The following is a 27,838-nucleotide window of genomic DNA, read 5'->3' as shown; positions in this document are numbered from 1 at the left end:
TGTATTTTAATGAAAAAGTAATTGACTTTAATTTATTGCCAGTTCATCTTAATTCAAACTACTAACTAAAATAATAATACAAAAAAATTACGTTCATAGCGGCTAAAATATCCTACATTAATAAATGATATAAATATATATTTAATTTAAATATATGTAATCAATGTATTTTAAATATAACTAAGTATTTAATATATAACTTTTTTCGTTATAACACAACTGGCATAGCAGCCAAGCTGATAACCCACCTGGTGATACATATTAACTATCATTTATATACCAGTAAGTATATGAATCAACGGAGATCAATGTTATTATGTGAGCTCTGAAGTACCATAACGCGGTTACCATTCTTAATTTAGTACTTCCGAATATATGGTACGAATTGATGGAGTTATTAATCAGTAGATACGGACGTATGATGCCTTACTAGGTTTGATGCTTTTGTACCCTGTAATTTTACTGCCTTATCATTATCTTACCAATTCTTGACGCCTGAAATACATAAGCGAACCAGAGGTGTGCATGCGAGAAGACTTTGGACAAAGTCTATCTACTCGATAACTTTCACGCAAAGGAAATATGGCCAAATAAAAAAACCTCATTTTTAAATTTGATTCAAATCTAAAAAATCATATCTGTGAAAATTAGTTGTTCTCAATAAATATTCCAAGCATATTCCTAATTAGATATTACCTATTAATTACTAAATAAGAATCAAAAATATTATCGGAATCATTCGTTTTACTCTAAAAACTGGATAAATCCCATAGCGAGCACGCTTGCTACTTGATCAAAGAATTCTTCAAAGTTTCAATCTCCGTTTAATTGGTATAATCCGTCTTGTGCTGGAACGTATCTATTCTCAGATCATGCCCTCAAGATACGGTACTTACAAATGAATAGCTCTTTATATTTTACATTCTCGAAATACTTGTACCAGATTAATAAACGTTATAAACAATATATTGATCATTTTTATTATTACTGACTCAGTATCGGATTGCAGCGTTTAGTAGCAGAACAGTAAACGCCTACAGAATATGAATAGCAAAATTACTTTCAAAAGAATTTGTTTACAAGTTTTCTACTTATTACTTTGGTATAATGAATTGGTGATATGGATTTCAATTGAACCGTTTTTAAATTATTTAGTTTAGTTTTTTAAATAATGCGGGAATAATATAAGGTTATGCAAGGTAGAAATTAAGCATAAAGTACTTTAAATATTAACAGTCGAAACCTTCCAATACCTAATACGTGTGATGTAAAATACATTGGTCACAGAATTCCGTAGTTTACTCCAATTTTGTTGATTTTATGTAGACTTTGTACAAAGTAGTATTGTATAGATTTGGCCAAATCTTAAAATTCTGATTTCCTATAGAATACATCAACATTATATCTAGTTATATATAATTTATATGAATTGATTGACTTACTAAGCTATATGTAAACCCCAGAACACAGACTGAAAGCCGCTCGTTCTCGAAGATCGAAGACAGTACAAAGACGTCTGCAGATATCGTTCCGATTATATGAAGACTTGCAAGTTTGACAGGTGATTTGGGTCTCCGCCGGCCGCTTCCGCAGCCGCCCCACCATCGAAACCCATCGATTGGTGATAACTTCGTAACTAGCATTGACACTTGTTTCAATAGACATTTGGATGTTCCATGTTAGTTGAGGTTTGAAATTATAATATACTAACCACCCACCTCGGCGTTGCACGGTACAGCCGTGTATGTTATATATAAACTTTCGGGAAGAAATTCTTGAAATGATAGTGAAAACCGTATCAAAATGTGTTCCGTGGTTTAAAGTAAGGGGAAAACCAGACAGACAAAGACAGCGACTTGTTTTTGTATTATTAGAGGTAGAAAAATTATGTATATGATGGAAGTATCTCCTTGATGTATAAAACTTATTAGTAATTACGTACTGGTTGATAAAGTCTTCAATTAACAAAATTTTAATTAATTTCAAAAAAGGGGGAACAGCCCGTTTTTACATAACCACATTTTTTTGTTTTTACATAATATTTTAAATATCAAAGTGAATTTGTGTTATAAGCAAAATTACCTACATAATTTTTAAAGAAACAATTTTGCATTGAAATTACAAGGACTATTTATATGTATAACTTGCAATGGATATTTAAAACATTGTGCAGAATAAAATGGATTTCATTTCAGAATGTAATGGAAAACTAAAAAACTACTGAAATAAATACTCGTAGTTTTCGAATCTATTTGGCGCTATTGCGAACTGACGGGTGTCTGTTTAACAGCAGTGGCAATATACGAAGTGGTAATATAGATAGATAGAGGGAAAATGATTGTTAGTACTCTGGACTAATAAACCCATTGCTATCTATTCGCCATATAATGTTGATGCTACTCCACGCAGTTCAACTTGGAAACCATCGTGTTAAATTTGACGCCGAATTTGTCGCGATGGGTAACTGATCTGACCTCATGCTCATTTTATCATTCTTCCCGGTACCCTGTCGGTATTAACCTTTAGCGCTTTTGGTATTCTATAATTTAGATACGCAATTATAGGCATAGTTTGGTATGTATTCAGTTTCTTTTTAGTTAGGTACTTGAGTCTTTTATACTACGACGTCCAATGTTTCTCATGTTGGTAAGTAACGTTTCTACACTTTATATAGCTAAATTACCTCATTTTAAATGTAATAAAAAATTGAAGATAATTTGTTTTTAAAAAGAACTTATTACATGTATATTATTTTATTTAGTTATATGTATCTATACATTTGTATATACAAGCATATATATGTTATGCTCCAAATGTACACTATATATAATTTATGCGTCATGCTTTCTTTTAATTAGGTTATATTTAGTCAATAAATTAAAAATAATATCTTTTATGAGAAACTTCATGCTTATCTTCCGAAAATAGCTATTTAAATTTTCGGAAGATTAGCATGAAGTTTCACTAATAGGTATATCAATTTGATGATAATAAAAGAGTACCTTAAAGCTATTAATTAAGGTATTATCAACAAATCCAATAAGATTTGATAGTTTCATGGTGGTTATCACAAGTGTCTTGAAGCTACTGAATACTTATATACAAATTAAAGGGAACATAAATAAAAAACGGGTATAATTTTCATTATAATATTCAATTAAATTTTCTGTTTATATAATTGAATTGAATAAACATTTAGCCAATATCTTTATTACCTAAGCGGTAAATGCTTTGAATGTTCTTGTGAGCCTAGTGACGTACTTTTACAATGGAACCCTTATTAACATTAATAAATTATTTACAATAATTATTTGGAAAATTCATCACAGCTTCACAAAACAAGCACATAACATGGTACAACGAAAACAATTCATAAGAGTTACAACTAATTGATTAAAAACTATAAAACAATAGTTTGTGATACATAATGTGACAAACAGCCTCAATCGATAAATGCGTAAATACTGTTAAATAATAAAATATCCAAATAAGAACATGTATTACTACAATAATCTTTATTTTTATATACAATTTGAAATTAAACAAATTTAGAAAACTAATGTCAAGCACACACTTGTAAGTTATGGAATTGTATATTCGTGACTCTACAGTGATAGTCATAGAGATGTTAAAATTAATATTAATTGTAATAATGTATTTAAATATTAATAACAATATACATGACTACATTTGTGATGACACTAGAATTTTTAGATATAATGACTCTCCCGACTTACACAAGACCATAATCTCAAGCAGATCATACGAATAGATGTTTCCGTTCAGTAACAAATATAATTAATTCAACAAATTTAACAGAAAAGTAAATGCCGAACTTTATAGATACTTTAATAATATTACTCATTTCATAGTAATACAAGTTCTTTATTATTAGATAATGTTGTGAGCAGTTTGGTATTATCTTACTAGATCATTAACACTAACCAATCTTTGGATTGAGGAAGCATTACTAAATTAAGACGAAATACGGAATGTGCGCAATCTACTTCAGCCATCATCAACCGGAGCTTAGGCCGAATATAAATTATCATCTATGTTATAATATTCTACTATATGTGCACTAATATCATCCTTACAACTAAATGACTCATTATTTATGTAGATATATTACAAAATAACATTGAATACCAATCTAAACATCGATTCGTCTAAGTCACCTAATACTAAAAATATTTTAGTGGTACTTGTGAGTATCAATAAAATAGTAAAGTTATAACAGTTTGATTTTTATATCAGAAATATTTAATAAATAAAATTGAGTCGTTCATCGCCCATATACATACAGAGATTTGAGATTCAATAATATTTGCGTTGTGACGCGTCTTCCGTTATATATTTGTACATAACATATGTACATGCAACGATATTATCGTTGTCTTAAAATACGTAGATTACATCTATATTATAATAATATACTATTCTTACAAGAGTCGCTTTGGAGTAATATCTACCCTATGGTGAACCACAGACGTGGCACTCAAGTCCTCAGAATAATACGAATTGTTAAAATGACGTCACTGTCATAATAATACTAACATGGCACTACACCATTATACGATCTGAAATCAGTCTTCGTGTTAATCTGACACCATTAACAAAATCTTACAGAAAGATAGTTCTTCTTAATTTAGGTATATTGCATCCCCGGAATACTTTTGTTCGGCTCGAATTTCCTATCGCCAATCGAGTGTGGGTGTCCAGGATGAGAATAGTGGGATGGGGATGAAGGTTCATAGAGCGACATCTTCAATCTCTTACACTTCGCTCGGCGATTCTTAAACCAGAATTGCACGTTCTTAGATTCGAGTCGCGGGAACTTCTGCCTGTAAGGCATTCTGTTGAGCTCCTCTGTATATTTCAGTATCAAATTGTGTGACGGATGTGTGTTCATTGAGAACCATTGCTCTAATACGGGCACCTCTGATACTGGATCTATGAATGTTCTATTGCGTTTACGACGTTCATCTGATGCGCCGGCGAGCGCTAAGTTCAAGCCACTGGCACTCTCACCAGGTACTCCTCCAACTCCGTGGAATCCACTCATGTATTGACTCATATATATAATACCAGGAGGTCCAAACATTGAAGGATTTGGGACCATAGGAAACGGTAAGCGATCTATATGAGATCTGTATTTATGTTCTTGCATGACTTCGTCATCGGATACGTCGTGATCATCAGCTACTCCATTTTCTTCCTCATTATTATTATTGTTAATGCTATTGTTATTGTTTGGGCTATCACTGTTTTTAGCTGGAGAACGTTGAGGAGAATTACCTTGATCAGGTTTGCTCAGATCTGTTGGTTCTTGCTTAACGTACTCAACCTAGGAAAGATAATAAAACAAATTAGGCATAATATCATTTCCAAACTTTATGGTACATAATGTATATTTTTTGGTTTATTATTATCAAATGAAATTAAAACATGTAATTAATTAAAACTTTATCCATTATTTAGAAGATATTGTAAAATATAAAGAAGGGTATCTAAGTAAAAGAATTTTAATTTATCTTTATTAGTTTCTTATAAAATTTGAATTTCGGTAAGGATATAAAAAATTACCTTCACAATATCTGGTGATTTTGGCGATTCTTGAGTTCCTTCTTCCCCATCATTATTATTTTTCTTCGTCGTTATCAAAGAAAGTGGCGCATCAGGACTCTCTGGGCGATCATCAGGATTTAAATCAGCCCCATCATCTTCCAAATCAGAACCACCATTTGACAGATTGTCTTCAGACATTACCGACATAGGATACCTGCCGGGACTTCCTGACAACTGCAAAGGGCTTTTCATTGAATTATTGTGATCTTGAGATGTATAACTGTCATTACCAGTCATTAACGAACCATTTGATGGACTATGGCTCCTACTATTGAAACCATTAAGTTGGCATCCTAATCCGCCAATATTGCGTAGCTCAGCACGCTTTTGGGCTGCTCGTGCATTTTTGAACCAATATACGACGTTATTAACGTCCAAAGGTTTTCGGCCTCGTCTTGACTCTAAATTGTTCAATTCCCGAACGTATTGCTGAATCTGTTGCCGACTCGGATGCTGGTTCTCTGAGAACCAACGTTGCAATTTTGGTAACTCAAGTTCAGGATCAAAGCTTGTTCGCATTCTTGTTTTCGGTGTCGGATATTGACTTTGTACAGTTTGTAAGGCGGGGTGTAAATGATCTGGAATTGTATTCAGCGTCGGCGATCGATTTTTAGGCCCCGGAGATGGATATCGACGAGGACTGAAAGCTGGTGCTCTAGGAGTTAATTGTGTACTCCACCATGATTCAAATTTCCGACGCATCTCTTCAGACGGCTCGTGAAAATTGTGAGGTCCCGGTGTTCTATCGTGACCACGGCAGATTTGAGCTAAAGTCACCTGTAACAAGTAAACATTACTTTAAAAATCAAAGTCATTGCTAGTAGCAAGAGTAAATAAAAAAACAAGATACCGCAAACAATTTTAGATGGTTTTAAAGAGGTCAGTCTAACCAGCAACAGATAAGAGATAATTGTTTGAGTAAACACCGAGCATTGTTTCACAGAACATCGCCATTAGATTATGAAAATATTAGGTCGGCTGTTAATGCATGTGTCATGCGCGAGCGGCCGTGGTTCTGACGAGACGAGCTGTTTACTCGGTGGTTAGTGCGCATCACTCCCGGCAGCCGCCGAAACTTCAATCATGGTCTACTCTAAAACAATGAGCGGGAAGGGCGTCTTAACAATTAGCATCCACCCACTACGTCTTCAACTAGCGCCGGCATATAGCAATGTGGACTAAGTGCTCCTACTAAAATGTTTCAGTGTAAACCTATTAGAAACGCCGTTGTTTAGGCATCAAACAATACACTACTCGAAAATAATTCCACTATTTGATTTTCACAATTATTTATTTAAACGATAACATTAACATATGTGTGTAATAGTATTTGTAGTGGCTCGAGGAGTCAATCACATAAGAACTTGTCAGATTATAGCGTCGCTAGCGAGTTTACCCAGCTTCATATTATGTAACTTAGATCTGCCCATATCACTAGATTACTCAGAACAATGCCAGTGATTACGCCGTCAAGCCACTTGTCAGGCAGTCGTTTGCATTGTAACTGTTGCTAAATCAAATGTTAAATTAAGAGTAAGTATTACATTGAGATTGTGCCCATAAATCATGTCAGTTGAGGAATTAACGCCGAGCACGAGTGATACGTTAATCTGCCTCTTTGTTTTATATTTTTAAATAGTGGAACTATATTTGCTTTCAGATATTGTCTGTTTCAGCTACATGGAAGATTTACAAGAGCTCTGGCGCCTGCGCGTGATAACTCGTGTCACATGTAATCCGCCTAAGTACATTAATTCGTATGTGATTGCGAACACTGTGAATATATTAAGAAAAACAATTTCGAACACAATATATGCTAAGTATTATCTAACAGCATGCGTTGCAACATTGCTATAAACTCATATATATCCTAAGTTGGCTACGCAGCCCCAAAAACATCTATGTACTACAGAGAATTGATAATAACGAGTTTAGCCGACTAACCCAACTAGATTTTTAATATGCAATTTGTTAGTATCCTATATATTGCCCCGATGAATGACGTCTCAAATCGTGTTTATTGTAGATTCTTTAAATGATACCGGGAAAACAAAATAAGTATTAAATAAGATTCTAAGTACGAAATCCCACATCGACCTTTTTGTCTTTAAAACCCCTTCTATGAAGTATTCTTCGACGTTTAAAAGTTTGTTCGATAAAGTTGAAATCGAAGTGGCGCAAATTGGCGTGCGATAAATTACCATAATATCGTAGAGCCGAGTTCATCTGGCGTTTAGCTACTAACTTCGATGTTCGAGGTGTTTGATTATCTTGCCCCGTTCAAAATTCCTTTGGCTCATTTGCTCGTAACTTTCAGACTGGTAACTTCAATTTGTATGTATTTAAACAACATTTGTCTTCAGTATAATTATTCATTTTCATCTTTATATTCGCATATACATCAGTATTTTTGTGTTACACGTATCTTTGTTAATTGTAAATTTATATATCTCATTTCTTTTTTGTAATTGATTTGAGTCAAGATTGAAGTCGGAATTTTTAGGAAAACAATATGAAATTTATGCCTATATATATATATATATATATATATATATATATATATAAATATCCCCTTGGGCACTTTGTGGCTCAGACGTGCCGTATAGGTAGTTTTTTGTTGATCCTTTTTCACTTGTTGATCCGGAGGCCTTTTGTTGATCTAATGCCAGCTGACGATATATAAATGTTGATCCTTTTTGAGCCACAACTGTCACGACGAGTAATAATAATAATTAAGCGATTTATACACGATTTTATACAAATCCACTTTTTTGGCATTCGACCACTTCTTGATCCAATTCAAACGGGCCAATCAGGGTGCAGCATTTGCCAAGGGCTTCCTCATTGGCACGTTTGGACTACTACATTATGGCTACAGTAACTTAATAATGTCTAGCTAGTATTTCAAGAATAATAGTCTATCTAATCTAAATATTTATAGAAATCAGTCTAGAGGAACGTGACTCCAGATCAAACCTCAATACTTGTTATTTTTTGGACGGGAATTTTTCCTTTAGTAACAACGTTACTGAGCGAATGAAGAGAAGACGTAACGGCGGATCCAGGGGGAGCGTCATGGAGGTCTTGGGAGTCATGGGGGCGTCATGACTCTCCCCCCCCTTACCCCAGGACTTAGGTAGACCACTAATTGAACTAAAAAATAATGAAACAGCAAATTTTTTTGCACGATCGGAGTGTTGGTGCAGTAGTATTAATTATAATTAAACATTGTTACTTAAAATATAACAGTTAAAGTACTATAACACTAAAAGCAAAATAGGTATTTTCAAAATACTTTTTCAAAATAAATTACCCTTTGAGTTTTTGTCCAAACCTCAGATATTTTATTTATTTTAGGTATATCAATCATTACATAGTATAGTATAGTATAAAACAAAGTCGCTGTCGCATCTAACAAGTACATAAATAAAGAAAGAAGACTTTTTGGCTCTGAATATATTTCAAAAATCAATTACTTGTGTTAATCAATTTATATACTCTTTCTTATTTCATAGTACTTGTTTTGATCCGAGTATATACAGATACCGTAACGGTCTATTAATTATGAATTTATTATACCTAACCTAGATATTCTATTTTGACGAAACTCCGTGTAGTAGTAGTATCCGATAAGGGTATGCGAACCCTAAGTATTATTTCAAAATGACCAGTAACTTTGAATTTTGAATTTTGATTTTAATAAGCCTTTGAATCAACTTACCAAACGGACGCTCAAGGTTCGATTCCCGCCACCGATTTTTTTTGTTATTTTTTTTTTGTCTTTATTCTAATTTTAAATTAACTATTTTAATAATTAAATGAATTTAATCGAACAAAACGTTGTTAAGTATTCAATTAATTTTAATTTACATTACCTATTGTACTTTCTAAATTGTAAAGCAGCTAACAATTATAGTAAGATCTTATAAATAACTAACACAACAAGTAAAATATTTTAAATGTATTTTCTTTATTATTACAAATATTTTTTATGCATAATATAATAGTTAATATCACTTACAATTAATTTAATACTTAACAACGATTTTATCGATTAAATTCATTTAAATATAACCCATAAATGTATAAATATTATATATAAATAAATACATAATGATCTGATAATCAAATTATAAGTACAGTCTCAAATTGAAAGTAAGAAAAACAGAAAATATAGAGAGAACTATAGGGATATAACAGAAAGATGTGAAAAATGGAGAAGGACAGTAAAAAAGTTACAAATTTAAATAATGTTGCCGCAATTTCTGTTTAAATGAATTTATTACATTATTATATATATTAGGCATACGACTAGCCTTATGACTGTTACTTTTTTTTTAATCTATACATCTATACATGTAAATAAAATTGGAGTGTCTGTTTGCAATATTGAAATAACCGTTTTTACTACTTGCATATGAATATAAATACGGTACATACACCAAAATAACATATTTTACAAGTTTTGTCTGTCTGTCTGTCTGTTTGTTCCGGCTAATCTCTGAAATAGCTGGACCGATTTTGACGGGACTTTTTTTGGCAAGTAGCTGATGTAATAAGGATTAACTTACGCTACTGTTATTTTAGAAAAATAAAATAAAATTTCACGCGGACGAAGTCGCTGGGGCCAGCTAGTCTATAGATATACCGAGATTTAATATTTAAGTTGCTATTATGTTGTTGACAAAATTTTACTGTAATGTTACTATTACGTTATCCTACACAATTTGTATTATTTTGGATGAAAAAATAAATAAATAAATAATAATCTATACATATAAATAAAATTGGAGTGTCTGTTTGTAATATTGAAATAACCGTTTTTTACTACATGCATATGAATATATATAAGGTACATATACCAAAATAACAATTTTTATAATTTTTGTCTGTCTGTCTGTCGGTCTGTTTGTTCCGGCTAATCTCTGAAATGGCTGGACCGATTTTGACGGTACTTTTTTTTGGCAGGTAGCTGATTTATAAGGAGTAACTTAGGTTACTTTTATTTTAGAAAAATAAAGTTTAATTCCACGCGGACGAAGTCGCGGGAACAGCTTGTTTTTAATAAAAACGGTTTATTTCATAGAAAAAACATCTTTTTTGTGGTACTTGAGAATGTTGAAGCCTGTTGTTTGTATTATTGAAATAACCGTTTTTTACTACTTGCATATGAATATAAATACGGTACATACACCAAAATAACATATTTTACAATTTTTGTCCGTCTGTCTGTTTGTTCCAGCTAATCTCTGAAATGGCTGGACCGATTTTGACGGGACTTTTTTTGGCAGGTAGCCGATGTAATAAGGAGTAACTTAGGCTACTTTTATTTTAGAAAAATAAAGTTAAAAACCACGTGGACGAAGTCGCGGGAACAGCTACTGTATAATATATTAGAGATACCAACGTGTTTTTTTATTGATGACTAGCTGTACACGGGATTTCGTCCGTGTGGAATTTCACTTTATTTTTATAAAATATAAGAAGTTAAATTCCACGCGGACGAAGTCGCGTGTACAGCTAGTTGTCGGTAGTCTAGCGATTTAGCTAGCACACCGCTTTGATTCCTGCTTGGTGGTCGAGGGTTCGATTCCTCGCACGCTGCAAACATTTGTATTCATGAGTATGATTGTTTGTAACGGTCTGGGTGTTTTCTATGTATAGATAATATATATGTATTTACGACAAAAAATCTTTGTATTTATATCAGTTGTCTAGTACCCATAACATAATCTTCAGCTAGCTTAACTTGGGTCTAGACGAAGCTGTGTGAATTGTCTTGAGATTACTATTATTACTATAATAAATCTTTTCAAATCAGCCGATGTTTATTTTTGCCATAATACGTGCTGTTACCATGTGATAATATTACGTACTTACTGTTTGAAAATGTGATAATATTACGTACTTATTACTGTTTTAAATGTGATGCGTTCATTATTTGTATTTCCTTTGAATTAAAGACAAATGTATATATATATATATATACATTTATATAAACTTGCACACTTAGTTGATCCAGCCACGATCCGTAGATATTGCTGATTCCACTGTCTCTCTCTTTCTACCACTATAACGGTAGCGTGGCGGAACGGCAACATGTTGCCGTTCCGCGTTCTACCACTATCTTTGTATTCTAGTATGCGATGTTGCCGTTCCGGCCGAGACCATGCGTTGTTGCCAAATGTATTCGTCGATAGTAGTAGATACTCGATATATATTTTTTCAACAATTTCTTGCAATAGTGAATCCGTATCGGCAAAATTTTTTAAATGCACAAAGATTTTTTGGCTCTGAATATATTTAAAAATCATTTACTTGTGTGTTGATGAATTTATATACTAGTAAATGAAGTACCTAATACTTGTTTTGATTTGAATAGGTAGCGATATTATGAATTTATTATACGTAATCTAAAGATTTTGACGAAATAAAAGTAATTAGTTATCTGTTAACCTTGACTTCATGCTGGCACCAGTATTATCAGATGATGAACATACTCTTCGAAAACTTACAGCAGAAATATCGTGTTTGGACTCATTAGATAGGTCTCGATGAATAGAGTTTAAAAAACTTAAAATAAATGGTAAATTAGAAATAATGTATAAATACCACTTACGTAAAATTCAACCACTTTAAACTTAATAATAATAATAATTAGGAAAAGAGAAAAGCTATACATGCACTGAAAGTAATTGATGCCTTCCACACAATATTTTCAGTATTAAACAACTCTGTTTGTTCAGTAAAAGTGTAAATACACTGGTAACCTTTAATCATATTTTATATGCAAACATTACATATACAAACCCTAAAGTTTTATTTCAGAATAGCCAGCAGTTTTCAAGAAATAAGTCTTTGAAATTGTACGTGTAACTTATATATATACTAGTTTTTTCACCATAACAAACAACACCAATATGGCCTAGTTAGTAGTTTACCTGTGTACCAATTAATAATAATAGTAATCTCAGGACAATTCACACAGCTTCATCTAGACCCAAGTTAAGCTAGCTGAAGATTATGTTATGGGTACCAGACAACTGATATAAATACAAAGATTTTTTTCGTAAATACATATATATTATCTATACATAGAAAACACCCAGACCGTTACAAACAATCCTACTCATGAATACAAATGTTTGCAGCGTGCGAGGAATCGAACCCTCGACCACCAAGCAGGAATCAAAGCAGTGTGCTAAATCGCTAGACTACCGACAACTAGCTGTACACGCGACTTCGTCCGCGTGGAATTTAACTTCTTATATTTTAGAAAAATAAAGTGAAATTCCACACGGACGAAATCCCGTGTACAGCTAGTCATCAATAAAAAAACACGTTGGTATCTCTAATATATTATACAGTAGCTGTTCCCGCGACTTCGTCCACGTGGTTTTTAACTTTATTTTTCTAAAATAAAAGTAGCCTAAGTTACTCCTTATTACATCAGCTACCTGCCAAAAAAAGTCCCGTCAAAATCGGTCCAGCCATTACAGAGATTAGCTGGAACAAACAGACAGACGGACAAAAATTGTAAAATATGTTATTTTGGTGTATGTACCGTATTTATATTCATATGCAAGTAGTAAAAAACGGTTATTTCAATATTACAAACAACAGGCTTCAACATTCTCAAGTACCACAAAAAAGATGTTTTTTCTATCAAATAAACCGTTTTTATTAAAAACAAGCTGTTCCCGCGACTTCGTCCGCGTGGAATTTAACTTTATTTTTCTAAAATAAAGTAGCCTAAGTTACTCCTTATAAATCAGCTACCTGCCAAAAAAAGTACCGTCAAAATCGGTCCAGCCATTTCAGAGATTAGCCGGAACAAACAGACCGACAGACAGACAGACAAAAATTATAAAAATTGTTATTTTGGTATATGTACCTTATATATATTCATATGCATGTAGTAAAAAACGGTTATTTCAGTATTACAAACAGACACTCCAATTTTATTTATATGTATAGATTATTATTTATTTATTTATTTATTCATCCAAAATAATACAAATTGTGTAGGATAACGTAATAGTAACATTACAGTAAAATTTTGTCAACAACATAATAGCAACTTAAATATTAAATCTCGGTATATCTATAGACTAGCTGGCCCCAGCGACTTCGTCCGCGTGAAATTTTATTTTATTTTTCTAAAATAACAGTAGCGTAAGTTACTCCTTATTACATCAGCTACTTGCCAAAAAAAGTCCCGTCAAAATCGGTCCAGCTATTTCAGAGATTAGCCGGAACAAACAGACGGACAGACAAAACTTGTAAAATATGTTATTTTGGTGTATGTACCGTATTTATATTCATATGCAGGTAGTAAAAAACGGTTATTTCAATATTACAAACAGACACTCCAATTTTATTTACATGTATAGATGTATAGATTAAAAAAAAAGTAACAGCATAAGGCTAGTCGTATGCCTAATATATATAATAATGTAATAAATTCATTTAAACAGAAATTGCGGGAACATTATTTAAATTTGTAACTTTTTTACTGTCCTCCTTTTTTCACATCTTTCTGTTATATCCCTATAGTTCTCTCTATATTTTCTGTTTTTCTTACTTTCAATTTGAGACTGTACTTATAATTTGATTATCGGATCATTATGTATTTATTTATACATTTATGGGTTATATATTTATGTATGTATATTGTTATTTTTTTATAGAAATGTATATTTTGCTTATCTTTATTATCTTTATAAATCTTTTTTTGACATTTCTTATTTATATTAGTGCACCGCCAATAATCTTTCGCTGCACCACTCATGGTTGCCTGGTAAATAACGCGGCAAGATATTAAGTCCGCCACATGTACAATTTTTTTTGTGCATTAAAGTTAAATAAATAAAAAAAATACAATACTGTTTAATGAAACTGCGTATTGTCTAGTGCTTTGAGATGTATCAAAATAAGGTCAACAAAAAAGTCCGTGATGGTATATGTCTATCTCTCAAGGATAACCAACAATAACCATTTTTTATCTTTTACATTTTACGGGAATTTTTTTTATCGTATGTTTCCCTTAAAATCATGTAAACTATGCTATTATGTCATAATCTAAAGAAATAATAATATTTTATAGTGAAATATCCACTATAAAATACCAAAAAGTAGCAATGTAATTCGTTACGCGCGAATCAGGTGTTATAAGGTCAAAGGTCGGTGCACCCCGCGTATTTGATAAATCTAAAGCTTCTCTGGATGTCTTTAAGAGAAAATGGCAGTATGTACGTGTATATGTCACACAAGTCCTTAAGTGATAAGTTTTTCAAATGTACAATATAGAATAAATATTTTTAAGTGCAGTACTTACGTACATTAATATAATACCTACTTTTTACTTGTATCTATTGTTATCAAAATTAAATTATAAGTTCTTAACTTGACCACGACTATGTGACCCTCTCTTGGCGCCAAAACGAGTGAAAAAATGAACAGCATACGACGACGACGCAGTACCTATAGAGTGGAGCAACTGCTTATTCAGTTTTATTCAACTATTTAGTCCCTCCACCGTTACAATGAATGGAGGCGGATATTACAATGTACGTAGCATTGCGAATATAAAATATCTAGATTAGGTATAATAAATTCATAATTCATAGGCCGTTACGGTATCAGAGCCAAAAAGTCTTCTTTCTTTGTTTATGTACTGTTAGATGCGACAGCGACTTTGTTTTTATATTACTATGTAATGATTGATATACCTAAAATAAATAAAATATCTGAGGTTTGGACAAAAATTCAAAAGGTACTTTATTTTGAAAAAGTATTTTGAAAATACCTATTTTGCATTTAGTATTTGAAATACAAAAACAAAACTATTATTGTTTTTAGAGTGACATTTCTATGAATTCACTGTCGATAGCGAGCGGTGGGATGGAAAAAGATAACCGTTTATAAATATATAATAAATAGCCCTGGACAATTAACACAGACTGATACTGAACTGATATAGATATTTTTATTTTGTAAATACATATATAATATACATATAAAACACCCAGACCGATGAAAACAATCGATGACCGATGAGTACAATTGTTTGCACCGTGCGAGAAATCGAACCCGCGACCATCGGATGTAAAGCGGTGTGACCACCGAGGCAGTCGAAATATATAAATAATCTTATGAATTTAATTTATTCTAATTTGTTTGTGTGCGCGGGGTGCGGTGTACGGTGCTCCCCCCTCCACCGTTGCTGGAGCTTGCATGTATGGAGCATTGCGAATATAAAATATCTAGATTAGTAAATTCATAATTGATAGACCGTTACGGTATCTATATATATTCGGATTAAAATAAGTATCGCAGTAAGGACCAGTATATAAAGTGATCAACATAATTAATTGATTTTTGAAATATATATACAGAGCCAAAAAGTCTTTGTGTATTCAAAAAATATCTAATTTGTTTGTGTGCGCGGGGTGCGGTGTACGGTGCAGGGGGGACCCTGCCTCCACCGTTGCTGGAGCTTGCATGTATGGAGCATTGCGAATATAAAATATCTACATTAGTAAATTAATAAATTCATAATTGATAGACCGTTACGGTATCTATATATATTCGGATGTAAATAAGTATCGCAGTAAGGACGAGTATATAAAGTGATCAACATAATTAATTGATTTTTGGAATATATTCAGAGCCAAAAAGTCTTTGTGTATACCAAAAATTTAGCCGTTCGGAGCCATTCAGTCACGAATTATTAGTAATAAAAGTGTCGAGTATATCGTACTATCGACGAATATATATGGCCACATCGCAAAATAGAATGCGACGTTGCCATACCGCCTGAGATATACGCGATAGAGGTCAAGTTATTCAGTGCAAAAGGTGGAATCGGCAAGTGTTTAGGTTGTGGCGTGATCAACAAAGTGCCCAAAGAGGTGTTTATATATATATATATATATATATATATATATTTACTGAAATCGTATCAAATTAGCTAGTAAGTACTTGACTGTGTCACTAGAACGCTAAATTGATATCGCGAACCCGACAGGCGGTTAAGCTGGAAGGAGGGCGCGCATCGAGCGCTAACCTCGCGTTTAATAAGATTATAAAGCATTATTTTATGGTATTAATAAGATCAAAAGCGTTCGTACATCTAAAACTCCTTTTAACCCTCTTTCGCTGAGCCTGAAGTTGGTAAGACGAGGGCACCCCCTCCCGAGCCAACCTACCCACGCCATAACCCGTTCGCAACAAGGCGGATATTTAGAAAATATAATAAGGCACACGAGGCGCGGATGAGTCTGTGATTCAATTAAATTTATTATGTATGGAGATCCTGCGTGTGAGGCAGGTGCTCATCGGGAACAAATTGCTATATCTATCTTCTGAGATTGAACATTTAAACCGTTTTCGAGGCAATATTTACGAGGTAGACAATAAATTAGGCATTTAATATCTTCCGCCAGTATACAAAACTTTATAATATTATTATAAAACTTTATTGTTACATTGGATATTGTGTAAACTTGTTAGAGTTTTTATTAACATTAATAATAACAAAAACTTAAATATGTACCTATATACTTTAACTGAAATATAATGAATTTTTTTTACTAAATCTTGTTTCGAGTTTTGCGGTCTAAAAATACAGATTATCAATAACATAATTACCTAGGGCACAGCCACAATTAAGAGCTAATAATTAATAACACAATTTTCATTGAAATACATAAAGGTTAAGGTCCACGTCAAAAAGATGTGTACAACTAAATATATACAACTCTCATTAATTCTATTGTCGAGTAAAAAGATAAGACATTTGACTACCCCTAATCAAAATCGTTAATTTAACATCATTATTATAATATTAATTTCTGAGAAACAGCAGTAAACATGTAAAATATCTATTAACAGTGCCGTTTGCTAAGACGTTGAACAGCCGCGAACATCAAAACAAATGCTCCCTTAATTCTTCCCTCCACTGATGATCCTTATTAGCGAGGACTTAGGCGTAACCTCGCAATTATAACGACCTTCTAAAATTGTACGCGAACGCTCGCCTACTTAGCGAGGAGTTTGATAATCTGTCTCCGTCACGAGTTCTTCAAATCCGGCCCTGTGAAGGCTCTAATTATGTGACAATTTTATTATGATACGTACTCTATTGATTTTACTATACATAGGTTGTTATTCTCAACGTAGTAGTGATAACAAAAAAATATCTTGTCTTAGTTATATTATAATCACTTTCTTATTGTCTTAAATTAGATTTATTGTTGTATTTTTCGATTGAGTTTATTTATTTAACTTTTTCATTAGTAACAAGTATACCATCCGTTTCAACTTGACTAAACTATTTATATTTAGCCTACATTTTTTTCATGACACGAAGAAGGGCATAGGTTACTAACTTAACATTACAATTTCTCCCTTGAAACAATTGTAATGAGCCAGAGTTAAAGCTCATCTTATTATCCTCCATTTGTACAGTTAGTGCAACCGTATAAACAGGTTTTTATTCATAATTTTTAAAAACCTATCTACTTAAATATGTTGTTTATACTAAGAGGGAATTGAAAGGAATATGTGTAAAGTACCTAAATAAAAATAGTACGTTATTTCATACAACTACTATTACGAACGGGACTCATAAATTAATAAATCATAATTTGTTTTCACAATTTAAAACAAACCGTTATATGTATTCTCATTTCAAAATGAATACGTGTAAGCTGCAACCCCGGAACGATTTTCTATAGAAAACTCCAGGTCTAGAGCGGTCTTAAATGTGGAAAACAATGAATTCGACGGTAATAAGGGGTAAGGTTTAGTGTGCTGGTTCATTGTGAGGCTAGGTTGGGAGCATTAAAGTACATTACACGAGTATTGTTGATTTAGCGCAGTGTAGCGGACAAGCTCTGTCACCGCCATTAGGATGATAATGCCCCTCGGTTGATGTGATACGATTCGACAGGTGTTTTGAACAAATATAGATTTGTGCGGTTCAGCGGTGAAATGTTGGAGATTATGTATATTTTAGATAAAGGAATAATACATCTAAATATCTATTATTGGTACACATTTTGGTGAGTTATAGAGAAACAAATTATGAATTGTTATTTTTATGTAAAAGATTATTTTATCTTTAATTAAGTGTATGTGTTTTCTTTCCTTGAATACGAAATAAATCTCTTTATGTTTTATACCTACTGAATGCAATTGCTGTCGCTTTCTTTTGGCATTATTTGATTTCATTAAAAAAATAATAATAATAAACCCAAGACATTTCACACAATGCCATTCAAAGTGCCATGCTAAGTGTAGCTTGTATTGTGGGTATTAGATACCTGACCTATATACTTAAATAGATTATTTTGTAATTACATATATAATATATGTATATGGAAACACCAAGACCAATACAAACAATGATAGTCGTGAATACAAATATTTGTAATGGTGGTGAATCGAACGTGCGACAGACATCATTCGAAAAAAGTACCTGTAGAACCCATATTGTCAGTGAGATCGACGCGAAGTTAATTATTTTAAAAAATAGAGAGAGTGCATTCCCACAAAATAAGTGCAGATTGCTAATGTACTAATAAAAAGTAAAATTCAACGTTACCTCATCTAAAGGGCATCCTGTCGACATGAGCAGCGGTCTACTCTGAACAAGTAGAAGCCTCAGAAGTTTGTCCTTTATGTCCTGCAGTGGTGTCGGTCTCGGCCTCAACAATTGTATGCGCAATGTCGCCACTGTAGCCAGCTCCCCCAATACCTCCCCAACTGTTGCTAGTGCACCCTCAGAGATTCTATCGAAGGGTAATGGTTTCCAATTGTTGATCACCACTGAACCTGTTAAACGTAAATAATAATTTAAATTTAGAATAAGAACAGATTTTAACATGCTATTGAGAATACTGAGTGATATTGGGACAGAGGGCGTCGTGGCTTACTACCCCGACTTACACCCAGATGGTCCTGCGTTGAAATCTGGCAGACAGTTTGGATTCAAATATACTCAGTAAATATAAGTAAGTTAAGTATTGCGTTTACGGTCACGTTGAATTTTTGATAATGAAACTAACTACCCTATCTGCCATGGCAGTCGTGACGATATTTGTTGTTGTCTTTTATATAAATAGTAAATTTTATGCAAACACCCATATTAAATTTCACATTCTCTTAATTCTGATCGATCTGATTAAAAGAACTCTAATAATAAGCAGAAGATGGAAACAGATTTCTAGATTTAAGTTTAGGATTAATTTAAAAATAGATAGCTAAATGGAATTTGGAATTACTTGAGATTCATTATTATCATTACTCTAAATAGGTATAACTCTCGATTTAGAAACAGCATTGTGATTGGAAACTAATATTATTGAACGACACTAACAGGACACAAGTGTATCTATTGTTGGTTCAATACGTCTATTAATATGATCTAAACATGATTTAAAATCGATCAAAGTCCAACTGTAAAATTGAAGTCCGTTTGATGTATTCATTTCATAGCCCGAGGCATCATTGTATAGATGGAATTCTGCATTACATAGCTATACAATGAAATATTCTGCATAAAAGTAGGGCAGTATATTATTGTTATATAAATATGTAATTATGGTGACTCCGACGGATGTAGGTGTCTCAAAATCCATCACATTCGATTCTGTTTTGTCTTGCTTTGATATTTATAACATCGGGGTACGCAAATAGGATGGATTTAACACCTGTATTTTGTCATGTAATATTGTTATGTTAAAGCTCTGAATGACAACGACAAAAATCAATCAATCGTTATAAAAATATGTATACTTATCTATGCAACTAACATTAACTACTGTCTCGATTAACAGATGACGTTTGAAATAGATTTACATTGACTGTTTCGGGATGTTGAATATACCATTTGACACTTAGTGATAACTCGAGTTGTATGGTACAGAACAATATAATTGTCAAATAACTAATTCAAGTAGTTCATACATAATCATAAAACTATTAATTTCAATTTGTTTGTAATGAGAATTGTTATGAACGACATTATATGATCAAACCCTGATTGCCCCAACAAGTAACAACGCAAGATCGGAAGGAAATAGCAGTTTCCAATTTGTTTTTAATAGCAAATTTCGCTTACAATATTTACCTTTAGCGGACGCAGATAGTTCATGAGGATATCCAAGTCTCATCATGGCTGCTGGGACCAACTCCTGGAAAGGTGTGGATGCGGGTATGATGACATAGCTGTCGGTTTCAACGACGGTGCGCCGTCTCCAACCATCTTCTTCGAGGGTCGACACTGCTTCCACAACGCAGTGTACTGGAAAGGTTTTACCTGAGCCAAAAGAAAATAATGTTAATTTAATGATCTTTAAATTACGTCTGTCTTTTTTTTAAATTGATAACACTATTGCACCAACATAGAAAGGACATTAAAAATAAAAAAAATCCAGTTTTTAACTGGTAACGAATTTTTATACGGGTGGTATTCAATAAGATATAAAATATACATTTTAATATTATATATGTTATTCAATTATATATTATCAATTAATTAATAATACTCTACTTTGGGCAGAGACCCTTTTACTTTCCAAGTTTAAATATTTTCAATAAAAAGCGCAGATAAGTAAATCGACTTTAACGAAAAAAATAATATTAAAAGTGGATAGTTATACTATTCTTTTACGTGATTAATGTTTAAGTACTTTTTTGTCTGATTTCCAGCTTAAGAAAGTAACATAATTTAAATTATAATTAGACATAAACTTAAGCAAGTGCTGTACAAACATGTATGTATAGCTTTTCTTAACTATGGCTAGAAACATTTTCTACTTATAATAATTCCGTCTTCCCTATTTCATGTGTAGCACATAAAATTGTTCATCAAATCTTGACGTTTTGATGGAAAAAAGAGACCTAAATCGTATAAACAAATTCCAACTCTGACACTGACTAATCATAATTTTATATATTCATTTTTAATTCTTATATTATATATTTTGTTCACTATACTCGAAAGATGGTCTAGTAATAATTTTATTTAACATTGTACGCGAACACGCGCATCTATTTCAGTAAAATAAAATTCTGAATCACACTAAAACGTGGTCGTGTCACCCTGGTATAAAATAAAATTATTCTGATTATAATAGACTGACTATAGGTAGATACTGTCGACGCTTCTTTTGTGACTTAACGTCGCGTTGTCCGGTAAGCTGAACAAAAAGCGTAAATATCGCGTAAAAACTTCCCCGTTCGACGTCTACTGAAAAATACTTCAAAATACTGTCGTTAAGAAGGCGTCTTAATAATTTAGCAACTTTTCAAGCGAGAAAGCAATGCTTTTGACTTGCTCGCGGACGATGCAAAAAAGCGAGTAAAATGTTAAAATAATAATTAATCCCCGCTCCATGTCTTGCCGCCAGTGCCTAGAAATCGCTTTGTGCCGTTCACTGCTTTTACCCCACTTCTTTGTGTTGATGCTTCTTTAGCGCGATATTAAATAGTTCTTGCTGCTTCAATACACTTTTGTTATTTAAGTGCTATTATTATAGTATTTTAAAGAATAAAGTAAAAATATTTCTACGATTATATAGCATTAACATTTATTTATTATTTATTACGAAATTAAACTCTGTAACTGTATTGTGTTGGAAACAAACTGATTTAGTGTATCTATTGAAAACAATAGCTAACTTCGAGCCCGCCCAACAGTTATTGAATTTACATAATACTATTTGGGAATTTGGTAAACAAAACAGCGCGCCACTGGAACTTATAAATTTCTCCATACAATAATCTCTAAATAATACCTAGTAGTGTCGGTGTGGCGTTAACACTCGGGTTTAACCTTTAAAATAGCAAAATTTCGGGGTGAACGTAATCACGTAGGTAAGTAACTTTCAATAGTTTTCGTTAGCAAGTTCTTTGGGGTGGTTACGGGTTGGGGGCTTCAGGTTAGCACCCAGCCACCTATGGTTTAATATGGAGCTTGGATTACTTGAGGTTTAGTAGGACCACCCGCCGTCCTCGGTCCTTTGGTCAGTAAATCCCTCGGTTTTGAAACTATGAAATTGTAGACTCGTGTGTCTACCTACTGTTGAGTATGATAATGATTTCTCGTATATGTAACTAAAAATTATTTTGTTTTTAAGTTTAATGGATAAAGTTAATTATATTCTAAAGACATATGCCTCAGATAAAATTGTGCTAAAACAAAAAAAAAAGCAGTTCTATCATTAGTAATGATTAGCAGTTAGTAAGATATATAATATAATTGTTGCCGCTAGTTTAAAATACAAGTATTACTGAAGAATCAAACCAAAGTACTTTTTTATTTTATCTGTACCTATTGTCATATATGATTTAATAACAATCAAAATTCGAAGAACTTGTATATTATTTTTAATCCGAAAATTTTTAAAGGAAAAAAAATATTAATATTATTCAATTTATATGTAATTAGATATACATCAATGACTGCAGTAACATCTAAATACTCTCATGTATTGCCATTAAACCGTCCTATTCAACGTTGATATAGCGGGATTGGAGATGAATCTGTAACGTTAAATAGATCAATTTGAGCGTGATGACGAAAACCTTGCTACCCAATTGTGCCAGTTGTACCACAATCAGTTACTCCACTTTAAACGTGCGTAATATACTATGTATTATATTAATTCAAACGTGTTTTGGGACTTGAAAATTAAATATGACCGCAATTTCGTCTATAATAATACGTTTGTCACAATAGATGAAACATTTTTTGTGTATCTATTTTCACAAAATCTATTAATGGTATTATCATTGATTTAAGATAATTAATGCATATTCCTCAATATTAATGTTTTTTTAATGTATTTAAAATAGCAAACAAGCTGTAGGTTTATTTAATAGTAAGTAAGTTACCATTACCTGTGTATTTGAAATCACACACATTAATAGGATTATGAATATAATGTGACTGACTGACGATACAGGCGCGACATACTACCCATTCGTAGCTATCTCATATTTATCACCCTACTACCGAAACACAGCTTACTAGCCACAGCTTACAGCTTACCGACGCAGACAAAGTTTATTTAGTCCGTGTTGTCAGTTGTAATCAGTTGTAAAAATGAATATCAGTGTTTGTACTTTCTTGAGACTTTAACATCTTGAGCGATAGTAGGATATAAAATAATATATAATATTAACCCTAGACAATTCACACAGTGCCATCTAGTCCCAAGCTAAGCAGAGCTTGTGTTATGGGCATTAGACAACTGATATAAATACACGGATGCGTTTTTTTTGTAAATAAATACATACAATACATAGAAAACACCCAGACCGATACAAACAATCGTACTCATGAATACAAATGTTTGTACCGTGCGAGGAATCGAACCCGCGACCATCGGATAGTAAAGCGGTGTGCTAAACTACTAGACCACCGAGGCTGTCAATATAAATTTCGTTTTATAATTTTTATACCGTATACTCGGACCTACCTACCATACAGAAAACAAAATGAAGTATCTAACTTTTTTATATATTTATTACAATATTAACACCCATATGCAAGTACATGTTTTATGAGAAGAATTACTAGATTACTGTTTTTGTATTAGACCGTTTAAATAGTATTTTTATATATTTATATTTAACACAAGCACCATCGTTAAACTTGAAGATCGAGAGGAGTTTATAAATCTCTAAAGTTGGTAAGTACGTCGGGCGGCGCTTATGTGCGGGGTACGAAAATTAACCTCTATGCTTTTCCAGCTGTTCCGTATAAACCATAAACGGTAGCGGTTTAAATAATTTAAATCGCTTTAACAACATAAATAAAATATAAAAATAAAACATAAAACAAAATAATTTAATTAAGTACCATACGTTTCCAGTTCTGTACCTAAACTGAACCGGAAACCTGTATTACAAAACTGTCCTAAATGGTAATAAAACAAAAGTAGGCACTAAAAGTAGTTTATCCAATACAAATTAAACTAAAACTTATAATATTACTAACTATTAACTATAAAAATTCTTTAAACTATTTCATATTTGATTTTGTTGCTTGACTTAATGAATCCATATAGTTAAACTTAAATATGTAGCCAAATTTACTCACTCTTATTACTACAAGTACAACTTATTACTTATATACTTATAATTTACACAGAAATGTACTTAAGGACAAATGTTAGTAATCTTATTAGTAATTATATGCTCAAATGTTTTTAACTGTGCTATTTCTATTCTCTAAATATTGTTACTGCAACGATATTAAGTTTATATTTCATAAAACTTATATCAACAAATATTATTAAGTAATTGCGTTATCTACTAATATTTTCCGAATTTATTAAATTGGACGTTAAAATCAAGAAGATTTTAAATCAAGAAGCTTTGTTATCTATTGAATCTACGGTTCTAAGAGTTGTATTTGCGATTAGTTAATTTACCATTAGATTTTTTAAATTTGTATACTTATGTATTTATTTAGTATTACATAAGTTTAGTTTAGTAATGGATAAAAGTATACGTGACGAAGACGGGAAAGGGTCCAAAAATTATGAAATTTGTGTAACGGAAAAACGTGTATGAAAGGTGCCAAAAGAGGAAAAATATAAAACGCTTGTAACATGGGCCGCTGTTCGCGGAACATTTGGTGGGTGCAAGACACAACCCGCGCGAGAATCTTATCGCAAATCCGGCATAAAATTAAATCGTATTAGCAAACGTGTATGGCTCGACCGACATTATATAAAAATATATACATATATGAATATTTATTTTCAAAAGACATCAAAAAGTTCTAGTAGGTTTACAATTCCACTGTAGTTGTATATGTTATACAAAGTTCTACCTATATCTTACACAATTTCTGTCAATTCTAAGCATATTTCAATAAGATCCGAATACTTTTTGTAAAGTTATAGTAAAATAGCCTATTAATTGGATATTATTCTCGTGTTAGTTTCATACAAATAATCATAATTTATATTAATTAATTATTTATGTATATAACTTATATACAGAACATTCGCATCAAAATTTTAATATTTATTTAATACGATATTCAATTAATTAAAATATATGTTTGTAGGGTAAATTTAATTACAGTTATCTCACTACATTCAAACTAAGGTAAATAGTTACTATAAATAGTTAGTACTAACATTTATTATACATAGTCACAATCTAAGATAGTAAATAGCACATATCGATAATCAGCTTGCAAGGAGCATAACTGAGTAAACTGGGGATAAGTTACGTTCATTAGCGCCAACATAAAATAGCAATTAGAGACAGGAGTGCGGGAATTGCAGCCGACAGTGGAGTACTTAGTAAACTTAAAAAAAAAATTGCTAAAACTGTTAACAAAATTAAACATCATTTATTTTTATACTCTAGGTTTAAAAACTTAACGGAAAGATACAAATTGCAATTTCCATAGATTTTGTATAAGAAGATTATAATAATATATGTGTAATGACTGTGTCTGCTGGAGGAATATTGTCATAATAATGAAATAAAAAATTGTTTGAATTTATTGTACACTAAATTTAATAGTGACGCCATGGAATATTCAAGAAAAAGTGAAGAAATGTATCTGAAGTAACATAAAAACAATATCAATGTTAAAAACATACGTGACGTTCCATATTTAAGTTTTATCATTTTATTTTTAATGCATTATTTGGCTAATTGCTTTCGCAAACTGACAGTATTTGATGCCAATTTTAAATTTTCTGTGTATTATTATATAAATATATATACATTAAATAGTCTAAATCTACATTTTTAGCTAAAAGGTAACTGATATTCGTTCTCATTATACAATCGAAATATGTAAGTATCAAATGTATGCCTGTTTCCGTCACTGCCCTTCAACCGATTTCTGTTTTTACCCAATAGTTAGCTAGTAATGCCATATTCTCGCCAGTTGTACACATACATATATTAAATAGTGTAATAAACAATAAATAGATACTTTCTAATTTAGGATATACGAGCTACTCGCCCCGCCTTCGTACGGGTGTACATGTATTATATATATAAACCTTCCTCTTGAACCACTCTATGTATTAAAGAAACCACTTCAAAATCGTTGCGTAGTTTTAAAGATTTAAGAATACATAGGGAAGGACAGACAGCGATAGCGACTTTGTTTTATACTATGTAATGATGAAGAAAGAATTAATTATATTATTTTTATTAGTAAAAATAAATACTTAATTAATTTGTTGTTTTTATTTTCTTTTGTTCACTTTTTTCTTAATAGTACAGACAATACTAAAATGATCGCGATACATTGCATCTACCTATTCGTAAATTTGAACTCCCGTCGGACTAGATGTCGAGGCTTAAACAGATATGTTCGGAATCAAATTCCCCGCTTTTCGTCGGGGCTTACGAACCCCGTTCTAACACGTCACCACAGATATAAAATCATTTAGAAGAATTGAATTAATAAAATACTTTAATTTTACTTTCATAAAGAAAATATTATGTTTTATCAATAGATATAGTTTTATATATAGAAGTGTTCACAATAATTAATTAATAATACGTTAGTATATTGCTGCTTGAATTGTTATTGAATTTAATGAAATTTTCCATATATATAAATTTTCCACCATCATAGTATAAAAAAAGATAGATATAGATATCAGGATGACGAACATGGGCTACATTTTATTTAAAAAAACAGACAAAGTTATGCGTACTAGTATAAAGAAAAGTTATTATATTATTAGAAGTCGGCATATGCTAGTAGTTCTGGGCTTCATATCTATGGTCCTCTCCTTTCCGCTCTGTGGCATATAATTTGATCTAGGTATGCTACAGACCAATAGACATAAATGGTTATAATTATGATATATTAGCCGACTAATACTTATTACACTTAAGTAAAATCAAAAATAATGTTTTTTAAACCAGGTCATGACAGTTAATTTTTTGTCCACTTAGAAAAGTTATGCAAATTAACAATTTCATTTATAAAAGAAAATCCAAAACATATGTACAGATCAAAGTTTTATTTAATTTCAATATATTTAATGGCTGTTTCAGTATTCTCTTGATCTTTAGAAGCATTAACAATGAACTGTGAGAGACGTGTGTACTTAACTAGGAGTTAGCATTTAAGTATTTTGCTAAAAGTCGTAGTAAGATCCCATCTCATGAGAAGAGTGGGACTTAATTTAGTTACTTAGATGTA

General features: G+C 32.0%; 1 protein-coding gene across 1 annotated transcript in view; it reads right to left on the bottom strand.

Moving 5' to 3' along the window:
* Positions 1-3,169: 3,169 nt before the first annotated feature.
* Positions 3,170-27,838, bottom strand: part of LOC131843414 (uncharacterized) — a 101,227-nt gene continuing 76,558 nt past the window's right edge. The window contains exons 3-6 of the mRNA XM_059192049.1: positions 20,765-20,953; positions 19,238-19,467; positions 5,587-6,405; positions 3,170-5,347 (exon numbers count right to left, since the gene is read on the bottom strand). Coding sequence (XP_059048032.1) covers positions 4,649-5,347; positions 5,587-6,405; positions 19,238-19,467; positions 20,765-20,953 — 1,937 coding nt within the window. The 3' untranslated portion in view covers positions 3,170-4,648. The remainder of the gene's footprint in view (positions 5,348-5,586; positions 6,406-19,237; positions 19,468-20,764; positions 20,954-27,838) is intronic.

This window comes from Achroia grisella, unplaced genomic scaffold (assembly GCF_030625045.1).
Source record: "Achroia grisella isolate CSIRO2021 unplaced genomic scaffold, CSIRO_AGI_Agris_v1 utg308, whole genome shotgun sequence".
Lineage (NCBI taxonomy): Eukaryota > Metazoa > Arthropoda > Insecta > Lepidoptera > Pyralidae > Achroia > Achroia grisella.
Note: the sequence above shows the minus strand (reverse complement) of the source record. Positions and strands in the feature narration are given on the sequence as shown.